Source organism: Phyllopteryx taeniolatus, chromosome 9, assembly GCF_024500385.1.
Source record: "Phyllopteryx taeniolatus isolate TA_2022b chromosome 9, UOR_Ptae_1.2, whole genome shotgun sequence".
Classification (NCBI taxonomy): Eukaryota; Metazoa; Chordata; class Actinopteri; order Syngnathiformes; family Syngnathidae; genus Phyllopteryx; species Phyllopteryx taeniolatus.
Genome location: NC_084510.1, coordinates 26,588,104 through 26,609,600, shown reverse-complemented (window position 1 = coordinate 26,609,600; position 21,497 = coordinate 26,588,104). Strand labels below are relative to the sequence as shown.

The 21,497-nt window shown below is 46.7% G+C and overlaps 1 protein-coding gene across 2 annotated transcripts; it reads right to left on the bottom strand.

The window, feature by feature from the left end:
- Positions 1-157: 157 nt before the first annotated feature.
- Positions 158-20,849, bottom strand: phc2b (polyhomeotic homolog 2b (Drosophila)). 2 transcript variants are annotated; one of them, XM_061785237.1, is made up of 15 exons: positions 20,693-20,849; positions 12,033-12,375; positions 11,192-11,353; positions 11,014-11,088; positions 10,097-10,258; positions 9,652-9,798; positions 9,107-9,401; positions 7,057-7,385; positions 6,322-6,544; positions 5,414-5,625; positions 4,822-4,951; positions 4,099-4,204; positions 3,785-3,899; positions 2,315-2,642; positions 158-1,162 (listed from the first exon to the last, which is right to left on the bottom strand). In XM_061785237.1, the coding sequence occupies exons 2-15, from the start codon at positions 12,315-12,317 to the stop codon at positions 1,008-1,010; spliced, it is 2,724 nt and encodes a 907-aa protein (XP_061641221.1). In that variant the 5' UTR covers positions 12,318-12,375; positions 20,693-20,849; the 3' UTR covers positions 158-1,007. The 2 variants fall into 2 exon arrangements, with proteins under 2 accessions (XP_061641221.1, XP_061641220.1); XM_061785236.1 differs by lacking the exon at positions 20,693-20,849 and adding an exon at positions 16,495-16,641.
- Between the last annotated feature and the right edge of the window lie 648 nt (positions 20,850-21,497).

Below are 21,497 nucleotides of genomic sequence, written 5' to 3'. Positions count from 1 at the left end.
TTCCATCCTGACCGCGGTCCAATCAATGAGACACACAAGAGGGTTCTTCCTGCAACAATGTCCATCAATTCAGACCTACTTTCACTCACATCAGAGCTTCTCCTGCTAAGAAAGCAAGACGTTATTAGTGCAGGGCGGCAATTAAAGAGGACCAAAGTGAAGTCGAAATCATTTATAGCTGCAAAACGCTGCGTACCAAAAGGTGCCGTTAAACACAAGCATTTAACAAAAGCACGGCCGTTACCTAGAAAAGGCCTCCGCGGCCACTAAGCACACACAGCGATGACATCATTTACAAAAACAACTCAAGCGTTTTTTTATACATTTGCATATTTCCAAAAATATTAAACATCATTTCTCTATTCCAATAACCAGGATAAGTTAACCGCACGGTTTCAGTCAGTCTGGCAGGTATTTACACAAATATGCACAAATATTCATGTTGAAGGTGAAGGCAACACAAAAAAAGACAGTAAGTGCCACGTTAGTGAAACATAAAAGGACAGAACTGTACAGGAACAATCCTGCCGACCATTCATACGGCTTGTTTTATATATATATATATATCTAAAATATCACGGCAGTGCTAATTTGACTCTCTCAGACCTTCATTGTTATGCTTCTGTAAACCACATTTGCAGGTGCACCTCAATTAGAATATCGTAGAAAACCTCTAAAAGGTGTTTCACTCCAAACACGGCAACACATTTCGTGGGGAAAAATTGCGTAGGAATTGGCCTTCTGAAAGTTGAATGAATCCCTTTTACTGATATAAATGAACTTTCCTACTTGACTATCATTTATTGAGATGCACTCATACCTCGGAATCCTCATGAAAGAAACTTTCTCTTGATTAACACTTAATGCGCCCTTCAATCTCAGTCAGTTCTCCCGAACTAAAATCCTCGGTCAGCTGGCGACGCCGCCATCAAGTGCAGGAGTCCGTGAAGATGAGATGGTGAGGTCGCAGTGCAGTCAGAGACACGCACGCACGCACGCACCCTTCGCTACGAGTCCTTGAGCATATTGATGCGTGCGAAGATCTTGAGCGCTGGTCCCAGTTTGATGTTCATGGTGCTCATCAGGTGGTCCTCCTTCAACAGGAGCAAAGCTTGCCCGTCGATCTCTTGGGAGCGGAACTCGTCGGCGATCTCCTGACAGCCTGTGTGGACGACACACAAAAAATGATGGCCCATTGATAAAATACACGTATACAGAGCAGACAGGAGGTGCACCTTCAAAATCGAATGAGATCCAATACGAGAGCTCTTTTATAGCGTCTGCTAAAGGGAGTGGGACACTCTCAGAGAGGAGTTAACTTATCACGACGTTTATTAACGTGGGTTGAAGTACGGTTTGTAGGAAATGCACAGGATAGAGACTTCTGTATTGTTCAATTGGATCCGTACTTCAAAGTGTCAAATCATAATAGAAACATGAAGAAGGAATAAGTAACGTTTAATTTGGTGAGTACATTTATTTGAAGAACAAAAAAATAACTTAATTTCCATCCACAGACTAAAAACAGTACTTTTTTTTTTTTTTTTTTTTTTTTTTTACTATGTAAAAACATGAGAAATGTAATTTTCCTTCATTGAGGAACATTTCTACAGTTACTATTTTGAAAAATATTTACAAAGTTAATTTTCCTTTGGCGTGCAAACTTTGTAGTGTATTTAAGCTTTTGAAATCAAAAAACAAAAAATAGTATTTTCCTTCAGTTGAAAATGTGTTCAATTTTGAAAATGAAAATATGAGCAAGGGAGCAATAGTAAATATGTTCTTCAAAAGGTTTAGCCATAAAAAAAAAAAAAAAAAAAAAAAATCCCAAATGCAATTGCTCTTCCAAGAATAAATACTGGCAATAAAAAAAAATAATATGCATCTTCAATACGGCTTATGCTCATTAGGGTGACTGGTGTGCTCGCCAACTAACAGGGCATATATGGACAAATGATCATTCCGACTCACAATCAGAGCGATGGAAAACCTTCAATGTACCTAACATGCATGCTTGTGGAATGCGGGAGGAAACCAGAGCAAGTGCATCGGGAACATGCAAAGTCCACACAGAAAGGCACCAACCTCAGAACTGCGAGGTGGATGTGCTAGCCACTCGAGTATTCACCGTGAGGCCTACCAATAGCATACTGCGACCCATTTCCGAGCTTCAAAATATGAAAGTCCAAGAGGTATTTCCAAAGGGTTGACTCTTTGATATGATGGAAGCACTCTCATATTACATCTCAAGTGTAGCTATTGCCCAATATCGCTGAAGGGAGACATTGCACAAGATATCTTTTTTTTTCCTGACCTGGCAATGAACAAATGAACTCGTACACTTCCTCCACATTCCACTTGGTGGGGTCGTTGGGTAAAAAAGGCTGACACAAAGCGGCAGTCGCGTCTCTGCCGCCGAGGGCTTCCGGCTCCGACGACACCCTGCCGGGCTGCCGCTGGACGGGGACCGGAGCAGGGGCGGGGGTCGCCGGGGGTCCCGAGCTGGCCGCAGACAGCGGCGAAGGCGGCTCCTCGTAGCTGGACATCTCCGAACACGGGCTGGACTCCTCCTGGCTGGGCTGGGAGAGATGAGGAGAGGACACGGAACCCCCCGGAGTCTGCTGCGGCGACGGGGACATCTTCTGAGAGGGTTGATAAAGATAAATAGGGGATAAACAAGTTTTACGAGTCTCAGTCTTGAGAAACATCGCCTACGATGTCACTACAGCGCTTACATTTCTGCATCAAACGTATCTGTATCTGATCTTGGCTAAAAACAAAGGGACTCTCCTAAGATCTAATACCACACAAACAATTATGTGTTTTCACATTTTAACAGAGCACAGCACAGGGGGGGGGGAAAGTAAGTGAACCCTTGGATTTAATAACTGAGATAAGACGAAGATTTGAATGAGGTCAACACTCGTATCACAAATGATCTTTCCCCATTGAAATGAATGGAAATGCCATTATTCCGTTCCGGCCCCGCAGTCTTCCTTCTGGTGTGCCCTCTCTACCACCAGGGGGCAGAATAATGCAGACATACAGACACTGCCAAAGCTAAAAACGAATCGACTCAGTAAGCTATATTGTCTGTCTTCATGTATTGCTGCGATTTGTGTTCAAATATATGTTGCTTGAAGGCTCATAACACTGCAACATTGATGCTATTCTTTAGCCCGTTTACATTATGTGTGAGCATGAAGCTAGCAGACTTTCCTCAGGCAAAGTATGTGCTTGTTTTAAATACACGTGTAATTCTCTTTGTTTGATGTTTAGTTTGACAGCAAACTCGAACTGGGAGTGGCAATAAACACCTTGAAGCCTCTTTTCCTTTTTTTAAATTATTCCCTATCTGCCACACTGCTACTAGCTGTGAATAGAGTTGAGTTCGCTGCCACCATCTAGCACTAATATAACATTTTTGGTTGCAAGGAAGAGCCCCCCCCCAAAAAAATTTTTTTTAAATGGCCGCGCGGCGGCTTCCACTCGTTAAGTAGGTGGGCTCCTGCTAGAGGTCGAAAAAGTCGCCAAGTTGACAAAACTGAGTAACCAAGCCAAACACTGCATTAGTATGAGACAAAATCACCCCCCCCCCCCCCAAAACGGAGTCATTTCAACCAGAGAGTGACAGTGTTGTGCAGGTCCTGCAATTTTGTAATCCGTTTTCGATTTGGACTGAAGAATGTCAGCGACAAGACGCTTGGGAAGTGTTGTAAATTGTGGGGAGGAAGAACTGCATAGCATTTAAGTAATACAAGGCTCTCTGGCGTGTTTGGCTTACCCGCTTCTTCGCTTCGATACTAGAGCGGCCCTGATTTCTTCTGCGCCAGCGATTCGCTGGTTTGGTTTTCTCTGGACGGAACAGTCCGATGCGCTTCGTGCATCCCACATTGTACCTGTGCACAAAAATGTCCGATCATTTGTATGAGTAGAGCGCACAGATTTACCAATCATTTCTAAACAATAACTGATCATTGGAAAGGATTCCACAAACGGAAAACCCATTCTTACATTTTGCATTCAAATATTAGAATGGCGAGAGCTTCAGTGCTTCGACTGACTGATATTCCGTCAAACACTTAAACGGTGACTTGCCTCTTAGCGCAAACCATGGAGCAGAAGCGCTTGGAGCCCTTGAAGGTGTAGGCGAAGTCCACCCAGCCGCAGTACTCGCACGTAAGCTTGGGCTCTTGATCCTTTTCTGTTGAGAAAGAGGAGAACGATAGCTTCTTCTGACATTCGGAGTGAATACGTGCGATCAAATGTCAAGTTCGACAAGTCATGTGTTTGTGATCTACACATTTATCAAAATGTGTCTGTGAGAAAGCCCCTTCTGCACTTCATTTCAATTTCTATAACAACCGCCCAAGAGGGGCATTTATGTTTGGTGATAACACACACTATACAGCATGAACTGCTGCATTGAAAACGATTGAAAATTGATTTATTGTCTTAACAGCCCCCTAATTGCCATCTTATCTCCAAACTCACAGTAAAGAAAGCCGTATATGGGGAGGGGTGTCCAGTTGCTCACTTGTGTAAGACAGGGCCACCCTCTCAAACGGGCTAATTTCAGCAAGGCAAAAATAGCGTGTGTAAAGTGACTTCAACTTGATCCTTGACATATAAAGAATATTAAAGATCTGGGAACTGTATTCAATTGTGACAAAATGCATAAAATGTCTACTTTAGGCAGAAAATCGGCATGCTGGACAGACTATTTTTGAGAACAAAAAAAAAAAAAAGACGTTTGAGCACATGGGGGGCAAACGAAATATGCACATTCGGGCCACACGACCTCAGTGTTTTTCACCTCACCTGTCTGGTTCAAGTCTTCGGGCTCAGAGTCAGAGTTCGCCGCATTGCTCACTGGAGTTTTGTCCGGGTCGGAGGAGAGCTGACTGTCCGGTTTCTTGGGGCTGTTGATGAGGATGGGGAGACGCTCCACCTGTCAACAGGGAAGTGTGCAAATAATCGACCTGATCACTTGTACTATGTACGTATGTACATTTTGTCAAAATGTTCGTGGTTCGTCATTTCCCAAGCCACTCCTAGAGGAGATGACAATGCTGATTGAGCCTCTCAGCTCCTCGAACATCTTTCTGTATTTTTCGGTTTTTCATCTTTTATATTTCATGTCGAACGGTGACCGCTTTTAAGAGGTTCCACAACAGAGAGTTCAAATTGATGAAGGAAAGACGCTGTGTTGTTTGTCTTTCGGCGAGTGCAACGTGTCCATAATTCAAGCCAGCATCACAGACAAGCTGTGCGCTGTCAGCCTACATCGAGGAAGATTGAGGCTTTGTGTTTGCAGGCTGGCAGCTTCCCTACACCCAAGAGAAAGCTCGACAGCTCTGGGCTCGTCCGGTCGAGTCTGGCTGCCGCGGGGCGGGGGGGGGGGGCCACTTACGCACACTGGGAACGGCTCGGCGCCCTCCTGGATGACAAAGCCCTCGATGACGTGCGTGAGGACCTGCGGCTTGACGATGGCCTGCGGCGGCTTGCTCTCGCCGTTGCGTGACGCGAGCGCCGTCGCGTCGGGCGCCTCGCCGTCGTTTCCCGAGGTCGTGGCCGGCGGTGGGGTCCCAGGTGCGGGCGTCGGCCTCTTGGTCACACCCCCACCTGAGCGGGAAATGACACATCAAACGCCTCAGGAAAAAGATGATCGTCTGCGGTGCGGACTCCAACAATAAGTAGTAGTACAATCGTTATGTCATTATTCTTATTATTATTATTGTTGCTGTTGTTGTTAACTACCTTTTCAAACCGCCAATCAACTTGCATGTGCACTCAACATTAATCAACATCATCAGCTCTAATTCCGAGACTAAAACAATCAACACGTTGCTACCTGTCAAACTGAGCGTTATAAGTTGTAAACGACAATAATATTCAAGATGACTGTCATGTTGCACAGTAATCCATTGTACCAAAATAGTTAATAATAGTCTATGTTTGCACAACTTTCCGTACGAGTGGGTGGCAGCAGTCAACCCTAACACCTCTCGCTCAATTATTGGACAAAAAGCCAAAAAACTCAATGAAGAAATGGCCTGTTTTAAATCGAAACAGTCCTCTTCGTCACGCCGTTCCCATTTTGACATCCCGAGACCAAGGCGACACTTAACAACTGATCAACAGGCTCCCTCGCCAGTGCGAGGTTTCAACAAGGATGTTCGTAGAGGGAAAGGGCCACCGAGGTTCATCTTGAATATTTCCCCCTGAAGCAGAATAAGCCCAACTTTTTGTGAGTAGTGTTGGCCTATATTGCAGGGAAATCATGACACCCCTTTGCAACCCTAGTCCTGAGTGAGTTACCTTGTGGCGCTGGGTCAGCTTTGGGCTGCTCTCCGGGCTTCCTGGGTTGCGATGGCATATTTTGCTGCTGCTGTGTCGGTGCTGGCGCTGGCGCTGACGCCGGCGCTGGCGCCGGCGCCGGCGCCGGCAGCTTTTGTTGCTGCACGCTGGAGGCTGCACAAATCTCTCTGACTACGAGGGAAGTTGGCTTATCTTTACACTCCTGAACCAGTGGTCGAGAGGCCTGTGGCGTTAATGGAAAACCAAACGTTACAGGGAGGAGATGTACCGGTACTTTTTCCTTGATAATTCAAGCGTCTTTTCCACATATTGCTTTCTTCTCCTTGGCTCAAATGAACTTACAGTTAAGGGGTTCTAGCAGCACCCGGTTAGACACAAAAAGACAATCAGGCTGCTTTTGTCCCCATTTTGCCACTTCCCAACCAAAGAAGTCAAACCAGACTCTGTTATGTCTGATAAGATGATCCTATAAAATTATCCTTAGGTCTGAGATATGTTAAGAGTGTGGATTGGTCCCCATTACAACAGGCTCCAAAACGGGTCGGGGTCGACACTCTTAAATAACATCTTCAATATTTACGAGCAAAAATCTTCATGTTGTGTGGGGAAAGCCGACTACTCTCCACTTTCTACCGTCGCTCGGTGGGTGGCATCTTTTTGGACCCGTAAAAAACAGGTGTACGCATGGACGTGGAACTTAAATGAGCAAATTGTTGGGTACGTTGCGGTTCTTACCGTGGGATGTATTTGTAGGTTAATGGCTGTGAGCTGCACGGGCTGAGCTTTGGCCTGACTCGTCAGCGTGGAAGAAGAGGAGGATGAGGCAGGGGGCGGGAGGGTGTGCGAGCTGATGGTGGAGTGGAAGATGGTGGCGTGCTGGCCAGGAGCGGCGGGCTGGTGCGGCGCCGGCTTGGGCAGCACGGGGACGGTGTGCGGCGACGGCTGAATGGACGCCGTCTGCGGCAGCTGACCGGAGGTCCTCTGGGAACCTTGGCTGTGATGGACCACAAACTGCTGCTGCTTGTGTTGCTGAACCAGTGAGTGGGGCTGAATCTGCGTGTAGGCTGCAAGCAAAACCTTTTTATTTAATTAAGAAATTCACAGCGCCATGCAGGCCACAGTCACCATCGAGTCACTCTGAGGACAGAGACACATGGCGGTTATTAAACCCGGTGTGCGCGCATGTGTGCTACTCTATTTAGGGAGGTATTGTGGCCTTAAAAGGAGCCATTTGTCAGCTGGCTCTTTGTCCTGACCCAAATCACATCCCTCTTTTGGCCTCCAAGGCATAATAATGGGAAGCATTTCGGTTTTTTTAGTTGGTTCAACATCTCAGAGCTGGTTAATTAATATCCTAAACAATGAAAAATAGTCTCAAAATATTGACAACTACTATTTATTTTGTCCTAAAACGACATGACAGTTGCAAGTACCCAATTCATATTTAATGCCGACATCCAGAATATCCACTCAATAATAACAATAACAGCTTGGACATATTCCTTTCAGGAACCAAAGGCCGCTTCACACAAAGTAGACAGACAAGAACACAAAAGACACAACATATCAAAACCTGAATCATATTTTACCATTTGAGCAAAAAGTTAACCATTGTATAATAATATTTTTTTTTTTAAACTAATAAAACTGTTTGCTCTTTGAAGACGCCTGACGCCGATGTTTGCAGAGCGATACTGTCACCTAGTGGTCTTATTTAAATAAAGTCTATTTGTATAGTCCTTAATTACATAAGTCTGAAAGGGTTCATGTGAGTGCAAATGGTTGTTTGTTCAAGTGTGCCCTGCGATTGGCTGGCAACCCGTTGAGGGTGGACCCCGCCTCCTGCCCGATGATCGCTGGGATAGGCTCCGGCGCGCCCGCGACCCGCGTGAGGAGAAGCGTTTGATTTGCCCCCTCACCAATCAACATGGAATTTGGTGGACATTGCTTTCATAACAGGAAATAACATAACACAATATAATATCAGGAAATAACGTCCACCCAGAAAATGGATGGGTGGATGGATGGAAGGGCATCACAGACCCACACAGCTGACAAAGATCGGCAACATCCCCCGATCTAAAACCTCCATTACTATATGTAGACCTCGAATTAAATGTTGTGCGCTGTATAACTGCATTTATATTGCTACAAATATTGCTCATATTGTAACAAGCCACCGTTTAATTTGTGGCGTTTTTAAATCATCGCACCCTAACCCTTTTCCTCTCTGCCACCAATGTTAGCCGTCTGTGGTGGTATACAAAACAACACCCATAAAAGTCGCGAAGAAAAAGAAAAACACTGAGCTTAAGTCTCCCAAGATCTCGCTCCTCATTTGTAAGCGTCAATTCGCTGGCTTCGGGCGGAATCCTTACTTTTCAGGAAACATTAACTTTGCAGTCAAAGAGGGCAAACCATTTGAAACACATTTTAATGTCGATTTGTGAAAAAACACGACATTGACCAAAGTTGAATTTAGCTTTCAAAAAAAGTCTAAAAGTCTAAAAGTCAACTTTGGGGGACGGCACATTTTAATTTATACAATAGCTCTCATTCGCCCATTTATTAAATTCCCTCGTATCTGTCCAGCTGCATATTTGTCCATTTATCTGGCTGCCTATCTGCCAATATCTATCTATCTATCTATCTATCTATCATGAATTGGTTAGGAGCATAAAAGAAGTTTTTAGGGTCCAAACTTGTGGTGCTATAATAACTCAAAATCGTGGGAGGAAATTGTAAACACACCTAATCTTAATGAAGCTTTACAGATACCACTCACCTGGAGCAATTAATGGCTGCGCGCTGATTGTCGTGACGTTGCGGCTCATGTTGATGGCCCGGGCCTCTGTGACCACGGCGGCGTCCCCCTTCTTTCCCACCTCCGGGGCACTCTCGGACAAGGCGGACTTGACTGCCGCAGATGGTTGCCCCCCCTGTCCGGGGTTCTTTACAAGCGACGCGGGCTGGATGGGCACCGGGCTCTGCTTCAGACTGAGAGCCTGCAGCGTCTGAGTCTGGGAGGAGGACGTGGTCGATCCCTGCTGGCCGCGTATGGCCAGATTTTGGACCTGATTCTTGAGACAAAAAGACGCTAGCGTGATTTTACTGGCTTATCCAGCCAACAATTTTCGATATCGCTTGCCCTCATTAGTGTGAGCTGGAGCATGAATAAATGATTATTCATTGCAGGAAAAGTTAAGTGCATTATAATGTAATAGTAATGACAGAATATGGGAATACTTTTGCTATCTTTTTTTTTGGGGTCCCATCGGGAATCCCGATGTGCGTTTGAAAGGGTTCCCCGCCAGTGTCGAGCCAGGGTACCTGAGCGGAGCTGTCGGATTGCATCGCTGTCACGGTGGCCGTCGGCGTGAAGATCAGCTGCGGCGACAGGGGCACGGCTCGGCCCAAACTCCTGGCCACTTGCACCAGGTTGCTCTGCTGCGCCTGGAAAACATTGCTCTGCTGGGCCTGGAAAACACCACACCACACCACACCACACAACACATCAGCATAAGAGCTCAATAGAATGCCAGGTTTCAGTGCCAGCCTCCAGCAAAGGAGAACAACTTCAGTTTAAAAAAAAAAAAAAAAAAAAAAAGGGGCTTCTAACTTGTACCATCTGCAACACATTGCACCGATTACCTGAATGCATCACACCATTCAATATCCACAAAAATAATACACGCAACACACACTTGAGTCAGCAGAAGTCATATAGTAGCTAGAAAGGACTAGAAAGGGCTTCTTTCTTGGGCTATGTTCCCACCATCTGCGCACGCAGGTACATCTGCGCCTGGCTGGCGGTGAGGGTGGCGCTAGACGGGCTGCCCAGCAGAACAGCCTGCTGGGAAATACCGGCGGGAGCCGACGTGATGCTCTGGGCGCGGCTGATCAGCTGTGCGGCCGCCGGTGAGGCGGTCAGGTTGATCTACGGGGGGAGAAGAGAAGTTGTCAGAAACAGAGACAAAAAAGCTCTGTAATTTAGCATCACATGTTTAGGATACCTGTTTCGGATTGGGGCTAATTTGGGTAAATTCCCAAAGAGGGAGTGTGCCAAAATAGGAGCCAAATGGCTGCTTCAAACCAAAATCCCCAACTTCTTGTTTAAATTCGAGCAATTTTTGTGGGTCCTGTTATGAAAGAAATGTCCACCAAATTCCATGTTGATTGGTGAGGGGCTTTTCATGGGGCGCTACTGAGGGAGAAATGGCTGATTCAAACCAAAATGGCCGACTTCCTGTTCCCTAGGATGGGGACATGAGACTTTTTGGTCCATCCTGTTACGAAATCCATGTCTACCCAATTTCACGCCAATCGGTGAATCGTGGGTTAGAAAGCTACTTAATGGATCTGATGGGGCCATGTCCTGACCCCTAAAATACATACATTTTCACAATTGCAAAATATTGTTGCATTTTGGGCGTAATGAGGCCCCCCGTGAAGGCGAGTAATACGTCAGAAGAATAAAAATCAACAGTGCCATGACAGCCTTCACCTGGTGGTTGGGCCCAAATACTTACAAATATGCATTTAATAAAGTAAAATGTAGACGTCATGTCCACCCAATTTCGGATCATTCGGTCAAACCGGTGTGGGGGGGCATGTGCAGAAGGTGGGTGTCTAATTTGTATAATTGAATCCACTGAGATCTGCGCTCCAGCGAGTGTCAGAGATTGTTCTCACCGTGGTCTGAGTCGATCCCGTTTGCTGAGAAGTTGTGCTGTTCTGGGAGTTCTGGCGACCTGCTGCAATACTGGCCTGTGGCAAGGTGGCCGAGGCGGTGGAGAGATATTTAACACGGAATAAAACATGCGAGGGGAATATATTTTTCCAAAAAGGGGCTCGGGAGGGGTGTTATCACCTGCTGCACGGCAGCAAGGCTCTGCAGCTGAGCAGTGCTGAGGCTGTGCTGCTGCTGGAGCGCCGCGGTCTGTAACATGAGATGCTGCTGTTGGGCCGCGTACATCTGCTGCAGGTACTGCGCCGCCGTGTTGGGCTGCCTGTGGAGCGCTTGTTGGATCACCTGAACGACAGAGCAAACCAAAACAAGGGCCGGATCAAGACGTGTGAAGCGGCACCTCGTAATGGTAATATGATAGTTTCGGGTACACAAATGGAAACTTATTGAGACTTTTGCAAATTTGGAGTGGCTGATTTTCCGCTTCAAAACCGTACAGTGGGGAAACAGCACAAAACACCACATTGAACACATCAGCCTGGACAAGAGTCTCCTGTACAAACACTGCAGCTGCAGGTTATGCTATCCAACATTGGCTTCGGGGGATGACGAAAATGCCCAAGCAGTGAGCATCGGGCAGTGGTTTACATGACCCATATTCAAACCCGGGCTGAGCAGATACTACGTGCCGCCATGAAAAAGGGGCGACGACAAACACCGAAGCTTCCGGTCATCTCAAAATGAGTGTAAGCGAAGGCCGCTCCTCCGTGGTACTAAACGAGCAATTCTCCTTTATGCTGCTTGGTAACAATGCTGTTGGTGTGAATGGAGGAGAAACCTGCCATTAAGAGTCAAGCGGGCCCTCATTCAGTCAGTGTGGAGGCTAATCCTGGGGGTCAGGGTGTCAAGAGCACTAAAGTGCAAAGAAAATTCCTCTCTTTGACTGTCATTGAAGACCTGACACAACATAAACATCTCTCTCTCTTTTTCAGTCACACATTAGCACTGCTACACGAGCAATCACCTGCACAGTTTGCCTGTCGGGTATCCCTCCGTAAACTGAAATCTGAGGGACTGGCTGTCTTGCTGCAGTAGTAGTAGTAGTAGTACTGCTACTAGTACTACTACTGCTGCTGCTGCCGCAGCTGGTATTAGTACTGCTAGCAGAAGCAGTAGTGGCAGTAGAAGGTGTCGTCGTGTGACTCCCGGCAGCCGTGGTGGAGCTGGAGGCGGTGGCGCTGGTGGTGGTCGCAGAGGTGCCGCCCGTGGTGGCGGCGGTGGCTGCGGTGGGGGGCCCCGGCTCGCTCATGGTGCCCTCTGCTCTTCTCACCTTTGACCCCCGGCTTTTCTGAATGGCCCGCCTGTGCCTGGAACAGAAAGTGGCGTGCGTGAGAAAGGAAACACGTTTTGGTGTTTGAGAGGCAACCACAAAGCAAAGTGAACCGCTAACGTCTCCGGGAGAAACAAACCACACTCAAATCCCTCATAAGTCAAATACGGCGGAGCTCCAGTAATGCTTGCTACAGGTAGAGAGGAAACGGTATGAAAATTTCAAGCTCGCACAATTATACGGGCCAAAATGATCATGGTTCTATTAATTAGTATGCATTTTAACAATGTAATGTATGTAAACAAAATTGATTTTGAAGGTCAAATATATATATATATATATATATACTGATCAGGTCCAGAGGCACTTTCGAGGACTACGCTGTCAGAATCATTATCATACAGAGGCACTATCATGCAGAAACACCTGCATCCCACATGGCATCCATGCTGTCATGTCAAAGCCAAAAGGGAAGCAAAAGATTAGCATTACCCATCAGCGTTAGCTTCTGAAAACTAACACGTTCGGCGCGGTCGAACGCGACTGAAATGTCGCGTCGTGCACAGGCTACTGCAACTACTTTTCATCAGTGACTGTTGGCAACTCATTTAGCTGCCATTTGAAATTTGACTTGCAGGTGAACGCCATCGCAATGTTGTAAACGTTGTATGATCTTTCACAAAAACACGGTTCATCAAAGATGGTCAAACCTCCTCCTGGAACAGATTGTGTTTAAGTTCCAAGGATCCACTGGCAGACTATACATCTTCTTTTAAGATTGTACAAATAAATCACAAGGGAAGTGCAAATGGTGACGCCAACTCTCTGATGCCGCTGCAGGCATTAATGTCAGAAGGGAAATTGATTCCGTTGAAGTGCTTGTGCAAGAACAAATGAATAACAGAAGTGGGTGCAATTAGCTGCCTGTAAACAAAACACCCTGCCTCTGCATTTTGATTAACAACACACAAGATTTGGCACCACTAAATGTTTTTTTTTAGGCTAAGTGAGGCAAAGCAGAACTAAGCAAGGAAAAACAAAAACGCTCCGCGTGCTTGCCTGTTGTTTGCCTTTTGGCCGCAGTAGCGGTAGCACCGAGAACTACGACTAGCCGGCGTTTGCCACGGAGCCCGAAGAATTTGAGCCTTTCGCCAAAAATCCTAGAATGCGATGCAAACAAAACCTGAGACACAACGTGCCTTTCAGGGCAGCACAACGCCAGCAATATGATCCAACTAGTCAACTAATCGGAAAAATGATCTGCGACGGGTCGAATAGCAAAATCCTCATTTGTGGCAGCCCTAGTGCGAAACGATCCCAAACTTTAGACATTCTGTCTGTTACGGACTCTTTCCTGCCGGATTCATTGTTGCAGCCCAATATCACAAGCGTCAACAACGGGCAGAGACTACATGTACGCAAACAGAAATAATACAAACATGAATCATTCAGTTAGCCTGGGGTGACTCTTCCCCCTATTGATTTAAAGCTCACAATACTCCACTGGCCGTCATCTGCAATTATTAATGATGGACACAGCTCTCATGTAGCATCTTTATAGACCATGTTTAATTGCCCATACTTTCACTGTACTTTGAGATTGACAGCAAATGCCTGTTAGTGCATTTATTTGTGCTATTTTAAATCAAACATTGGCCGATCCATCCAGTACACATCAGATTAATATCCACGTTTGGAAGAGGCCTGCTTCCGATCTGAAGACATCCAATTCCAAGCGTTTTATTTGAATGCCGCCTGACGCATACCCCAATTGTGCCACTTGAGAGTCCCCCAACCAACCCAAAAAAAAAAACCCCACAGAATTAAGTAAATCAGTAAATCCAGCATTTGAGACTAAAGAAGAGGAAGTTGAGACGCTACAGAGGAAGTGGGGTCACCAGCTGATTGGGGTGAAAAAGAAAGCTTAAAGTGGGGTGGATAGAATTTCTAGCCGGAAGGTTAAAGGTGCGTGCATGTAATTAAACAGCAAAATGAGGGGTGAAGGTTGAGAGAGGGGCTTGGGGATTTTAAACAGTGTGAGGAGGCTCTGATGGAAGTAATTAAATCAGGACCTACGCTGCCGCCACGCCGCCATTCTAAAGCCATTACTGCCTCCTCCTCCTTCTCATTACTATTTAGAGAGGATTAGGGGCCCGAGCCCAGATGTACGGCCTGCTTATTTTGCAGACCTCCAAATGAAAAAGCCTTAAGGAAACATATGCTATTCCATTAAATGCAAATTGTAGAGTCAACGAAAAAACTATTTCTTGGGCTGAAAAAGTTTGCACAAAGACATCTCATTAAGGGCTCATTAGCATTCAAAATGTTGGTGTGAGTGACGGTACTGAAATCCAATCAGAACAAGTGAGCGCTCCGGGTTGTACGCAAAAGCAGCAGCCGCAGTAGCGCCGCATTCACAGGGAGAGGAGGGAATCCCCTCTGGAAAATGGTGCTTTTGGCCCCAGCGGTTTCTTCGTGAGGGGAAATCACCCATCCGTCAGTAACAGGGTGATGGAGTACACCGCCAAACACACACACAGTACGGTCCCCACATAGCACATTTGACAAAAACACATGCTGACCTCTTGTGAGTAAGTACCCAATTCCCATTTAAGAGCCTCCCATGCAGGCGGCACGGTGACCGACTGGTTAGAGCGTCTGCCTCACAGTTCTCAAGTGGAGTTTGCCTGCGTGGCTTTTCTCCGGGCGCTCCGGTTTCCTCCCGCATCCCAAAAACATGCGCGGTCGGTTCATTGACAACTCTAAATTGCCCGTAGGTGTGAATGTGAGTGCGAACGGTTGTTTGTTTGTATGTGCCCCGCGATTGGCTGGCAACCGGTTCAGGGCGTACCCCGCCTCCTGCCCGATGACGGCTGGGACCCGCGTGAGGAGAAGCGGCGAAGAAAATGGACGGACGGATGGATGGATACTTCCGTGCACGTGTCAATAATATCTGAGATCAGTTGTGTTTACGTTTCAACACTGTCGGGCGAAAAGCTGCCATGTCCACATTTTTTCACAAAACGAAAGTATTGGTCAGCCCACACGTGGGTCTGCCATTTTTTTTTTTTTTACACATTAGTAACCGATCTAAAGTGTTAGAAATAGCTTGAGAAGAACCAAATGTCTTTACTCCAGTATGCACTTCAACTGTCTGAGAAATCTCGTGGCGGGAGCCTCGCGGAATTACGCCTACTCAGAATTGAAAGTCGCAACAACTAGGAAATCCTTGATATACAATGTTGGGTGAAAAGAGTTGGCTTTGACACATTTGAATAGGCACGCTTTGTTAAAAATCGATAGCTGTGATGTTTTGGTGCAGAAGGAAGTCCGTGAGCCACGTTGGTAAGTTTGTTGGCAGATTTTTTGTCTTACAACACTCATAGTTCTTTATACCTTTAAATCTTTCTAATAGAAAGGATCTATGTAACCACAGTCCATTTGGTTTTCTATTAAATAATTGTCTTTGTCACAAGACAACGCAACCACAGACTTGAATGAACAACGTTTGTGTCCATACCATTCTTATCAATGCATTCAAACATTTTTAGGTCATTAAATCCACGATCAAACATGATTTTTGGAGAAATATATTCATGTTGGTACACAACAGTACATGATGTAAGCAATTTCAATACCAACCCTGATAAATAACGGTTACAGAGATGCGACTGACTGATCCCAGAATTGATTCGGAGCAGGTCATCTCAGCATTCTGTAGTTGTTTGGGCGCACATGTGGATACGCCACCGCTCGACATGTTTTAATTACGTCAAGCTCACGTTAACAGGATAGATCAGATGATCTGCTTTTGGGAACCGTGCCACTTGAAACTTCTGCCGTGGAACCAACCAAAGCGTACTGACAACAACTACAACAAGTCGGCCGCAGCTACCCGCACACCCTCAAGCGGAGGTGATGTTTCCATTGTGGCCGAACAGACTTGTGTCTAGAGGATTTGTGAAGTGCCATTAGGAGACTGTCAGACAGACAGACAGACTGGCTGGCTGGCTCCAACGCAACGCGGATGGCAACCAGCCTCCATCAAGCCCAACATACAATATGCAATGGTGGTTACTGCAAATGTTTGTGCGTGTGCGAAGAGGGGTGCTCAGCTGCTGAGACAAAGCCCCGCAACCCCGGCCGGCTCTCCTACCTCCTCTGGCCCCCCCAACGCGATGCAGGGGTATGATGGCCCATCCCCCGGGAGCGTGCTGTCCTACTTCAGGATGATGCTCTTCTTTGTCTGCCTCCCCGCGAGCGCTTGCTTGGCTGACTGATTGACTGAGCGACTGACTGACTGACTGAATGCGTGCGCGCGAGCGTGCTATATCAGCCCACCCACCCTACCGACCCCTCTCCTCCAACACCTCCACCTACCCCCTAACGCACGGCAAGCTCGCCGTCCCGGCATCGACACCCTGCTCCGCCAACCAGGCCGCAGCCTGCCTCCTGATTATGTGGTATCCTAGCGACAGCCAACGAGGCAACGGCGGAATTCCCGAGCAGGGCGGCGTGCTGATTGGATAGCGGGATGCTCTCTAATGAAGATGATGGTAATAATGCTCTGCTCCCTCCCCCTACGGTACCCACATTTTGTATTTTTTTTTTTTTTGCATGCATGTTTGCAGGGATCCCGACATGACGTACGTTACCATTATCGGTTGTGTTCTTCTGAAAATGTCATTAAAGCATCGACGTCTTTGACTGCACATTTCCATTTGTTTCAACATAATCGGCAAACAAAATGACCGTTCCCGTTTTCGTACAACCAAACTGAATCATTTGAACAAACAACCAGCAGTTAGGAGGAGGCCAATTTGGTGTCAGTCAGTCAGTCAGTCAGTCAGTCAGCCAGCTAGCTGAGGCCATGAGCAGCAACGTACCTTGTCTCGCCAACAAGACACTAATTCCCATCCATTTGGCAAGGCAACTGACACCAGGTTATTTCGGTCCATATACAGTAGGGGCTAGAAGGGTTTATTTACTCAACTGCAGGGAGAACCAGGTGTCCACTTGAAACTGTCTGCTGATTGGCTAATCGAGAAGCACCTCTTTCCTATACATGTCCATTCATTCTTATCAATAATGCATTGCAGTCAGGGCATTACTAATAATACATTCAGATTTACTCATTTAAAACGACATCAAACGTTCGGTGGTCTGGACTGACTCATCCCCCATATGTTTAAAAAGCAGCGCTTAGCATATCAAAATTCTAACTAGAATGGTGAAAACGCATCCGTGGGCATTCAGACAGCCTTTTTGGAGTAACAAATACTAGGGTCGGTTACGACAGGATATCCATTCACAAAGGCGAGAGATACGACTGTATCGGTAGCAGACAGACTCCTCAATCGATACAAAAAAATCACTTTACTAATGCGCTAGACTACTGCATGTTCACTTGCATATAAATTCGGGTTACGTCACAACTGCCGGAATTGAACAGAGGACCCGCTGAGTTCTGAGAATGAGCCCGAATTGTAATCAAATAAAAATACCCTCTCAATGAATGAACTGACTTTTGGACTTTTGGAATTCAAAGCTTCCCCGGACGGGAAGACAATTCATTCATGTGCACTCCGAGTAGATGGAATCAGAGGATAATGGCGTGCTTATGGTCTGCCCCGACACATTAGGACGGCACCTGCACGTCTGGCTCGGTGAAATGTAGCCGTGCCGCTGAAATGTTGTATTGATTGGGTCCGACCATGCGTGAAGCTCATTGATAATCAACTTGCCATTAGCATATAGATTAGCTGGAGGTGCGGCCAGGGACGTGGGCCTCCAGTCTTGCACTAGTGAGGCGGGGATTGGAAGGTCAACAAAAATGAAGAAAGGGACAATGATAGGGTGGCTGCCTGATGATGGACCTCAGGGCATGAAAGCCGGGCTCGCTAAAGCGTCATGAGACACTAGACTAAATGGAACGCTTTTTAACGAAGCCAGCAAAGGCTTTTTAAAAGCAAACAAACCATGTCCTCTTTTCAAAAGGGAAACCAAGCTCATTATTAGTCACAACAGCAATGCAGATGCTTACAAGCTTTTCCAGGAGGGTACAAAAAACAAAACACAACTGTGCTCTTCATGTGAGACTGCAGCCTATGCTTTCTACATCAAAAGCGCTATGTGCGGTAAGAGCATACAATAATTAGGCCCTCGCGTGCTCTTTTGCGTGGCGACGACTTGAAATGCGGATCAAAATTTGACAGAACGCATTCACCCACATTAGATGGCATACAGTCATCACCCAGGGGTGCCAATAAGGCAATAGTTATGCTAAAGAAATATTGGCACGCCAGGGGTGCCAAAGGTTTTGAGCACGACGACAATTTAGAGTCGCCTATCTGTGTCGTGTACCTGCTTCCAACTGGGACTCATTTGGGCTAACTACCTAGTAGGAGCTTGTATTCGTTTACCTCGTACAGTAAAAGTACCTCGTAAGAGAAAAAGCCCTGGATTGGATCCAAAAGGGCCCCTCCCTTTTCACACTGCACTTGTTTGTTGTGGTGTTCACTGCCGACCGGGGCGCAGGATGTCGCCCGGTGCAACGGTGTCCATATGTGTCACTGGTGGCTAAGCTACCGAACTGGTAGTAAGTAGCCTGCTGGTTTGGATGACAAGCAGTTAGTTACAACGGAAACCTCTGGCTTCGCTTGTAACCAGGAGCAGACCTGATACGGCTGTGCTGTATTCGACTTTAAACTCACATTTCGCTTCAAATCACACTTTCAAGCAACCTGGCTTATTCAAAGAACTGGAGATCTCCATCCATTGCCGCGCCTAAAATTGACCATGCCACCGTACGTCATTTGTCGGACGCCGCATTTATTGTTGTTTACTGGACAAAATCTCTTGCTGCTATCACTGAAATCACTTGGCAACCACCTCTCCAATTGAGTGTGCTGTCTGCCATCACAGCACGCTGCTGTCCCAATTTACTATTTTTCAAGTCGGGGGGCAATAGACGCCTCCCTACAACAATTGTTGCCAGCCGATCGCAGTTTTTTGCACCATGTTGAGGCCGACTAAAAAGGCTTTCGTGCCACGGTCGATGGGTCTGCGTTCAGGTCCTCTTGTGTGGAGCTTACGTGTTCTCCCCATGCATGGGTTTTCTCCAGGTACTCCAGCAGTCCCCAAAACATCCACGTGAGGTTAACTGAAGACCGAAAGAATGGTTGTCCAGCTCACCTGCGACCCAACACTGATCAGTTGTTTTAGGTTCCTTTACAGGTTCACTTAAAAGAAAAAAAGAAAGGATTCCGTAGTGAACTGACAACAACCTTTGCCCCGACAGAGAAGTGTCTAAACACACAGTGTTGCTCCTGTAATGGAAAGATCCCAACGCAATGGTTTCCAAAGACACCCTTGGCTGCAGTCCAAGACAAGCGTGCCCAATTTGAATGAGTCAACCCAGCGCTTCATCGTGACTCTGCAGCATTTTTACCACCCCGCGTTCGTTCGATAATCACATTCGCAAATGTAACGCACTGTTAATGCCGTTGCTGAGGGAGCAGTAGTAACCTCAAAACGAAAAATCTTGCCTCGTAATCTATAAATACCATCCAGTGAAATAGCTCTGGCAAAGCACGCAAATGAGGAAAAGGCTGAAGGAGGGTCTCTGATGAATCAATCTCACGGGTCGTGTCGATGATGTAAATGGGTCAGGTGCCAGGTACCAACGAGATGAGTGGGAAAGAGGAACAAGTGGGGCTTTGGGTTAGTTGGCCATGTGTAACTTGCTGTAAATGACTTGACTTTTGGACCTACTAACCCCAATTTCAATGAAGTTAGGATCTTATGGAAAACCTGAATCAAAACAATACGATGATTTGCTCATCCTTTTTCAACCTACATGCAATCGAATACACTACAAAGACAGCAGTCCAGAAGGAGACGAGCAGTCAACCATTTTTTTCGTTTTATCCGGCGGGATTTGCAGAAATGGGCATACAGCCTCAATAGTGTGGCCCGTCAGTGCCACTTGCGTCACGTGGTCGACCCACATGTGCCTGGCAAATGTGAACCGAGGTGGGAGTTCAACGCGAGGTTGTCAAAACAGCTCCAGTGACGTCACGCTCGCCCGTATCTTACCCTCAAAAGCGAGCGTTTGGGACTTGTACGGCGCAACCGAGCTTTAAATGTTACCCTTCATCTCGTTTGTTTTCGTCACACGACCGAGCTTACGTGAGCTCACGGAATTGGGGTGTTGACAAAAACGTGTACTTTAATGCACAAACGACACGAAATGTTTTAGCTTAGCGAGCCAGCCTCCCGCGTTCCAGCACACTAGCCAGTAGCGGGGTGGGGCGGGGGGAGGCCACTTTTTAATAAATTAGCCACCCGCTTACCGTTATCGTAAGCCTCGACGGGTCGCCCTTGCTTCTTGGGTGTCGTGTCCCCTTGCTTAGTCTACTACGCACTCCATTTCTGGCCGGCCGAAGCAGAAGCACAGCAATGGCAGAGCAACTTTTTTTTGTTTTTTTCGTATTTCTTTCGTATTTGCATTCCACGCTGGTCACGTGACGTGCAGGAGCCCAATGAGCGGAGAGCACGGGGCGGTGGGTTCCCGCCCCCTTCTTGTCTCCAGTTACAAGGCGACTGAGCGCCTGTCAACTTCAGCGCCGTTTTGGTCTCCATGGCAACCGTGAGCACCCATTTTATGGTAACTTGAATAGAAACACTCTGGCTTTTGGAAAGCCTACCCACCCTTCAAAGGCGAAATTGGAAATCCGATCCCTCCAAGCCCCAAGAAAAACCCACAATTATCATGATAAAAATAGCATTGTTTAGTCAAATAAATAGAAACTTCATAAGAGAATTGGCGGAACGGTGGACATCTGCCTCACAGTTCTGTGGACCCCGATTCAAAGCCGGCCTCGCCCATGTTCTCCCCGTGCCTGCGTGGGTGTTCTCCGGGCACTCCGGTTTCCTCCCACATCCCCAAAACATGCACGGTATGTTAACGGAAAAGTCTAAATTGCCCGTTGGTGTGAATGTGAGTGGGAATGGTTGTTTGTTTACATGTTCCCTGTGATTGGCTGGCGACCAGTTCAGGGTGTACCCCGCCTGTCAGCTGGGATAGATTCCAGCAACCCCACGAATGAATGAATAATATAATCTAAAGAATGAAACCGGTTTTATTAAGTGTCATTA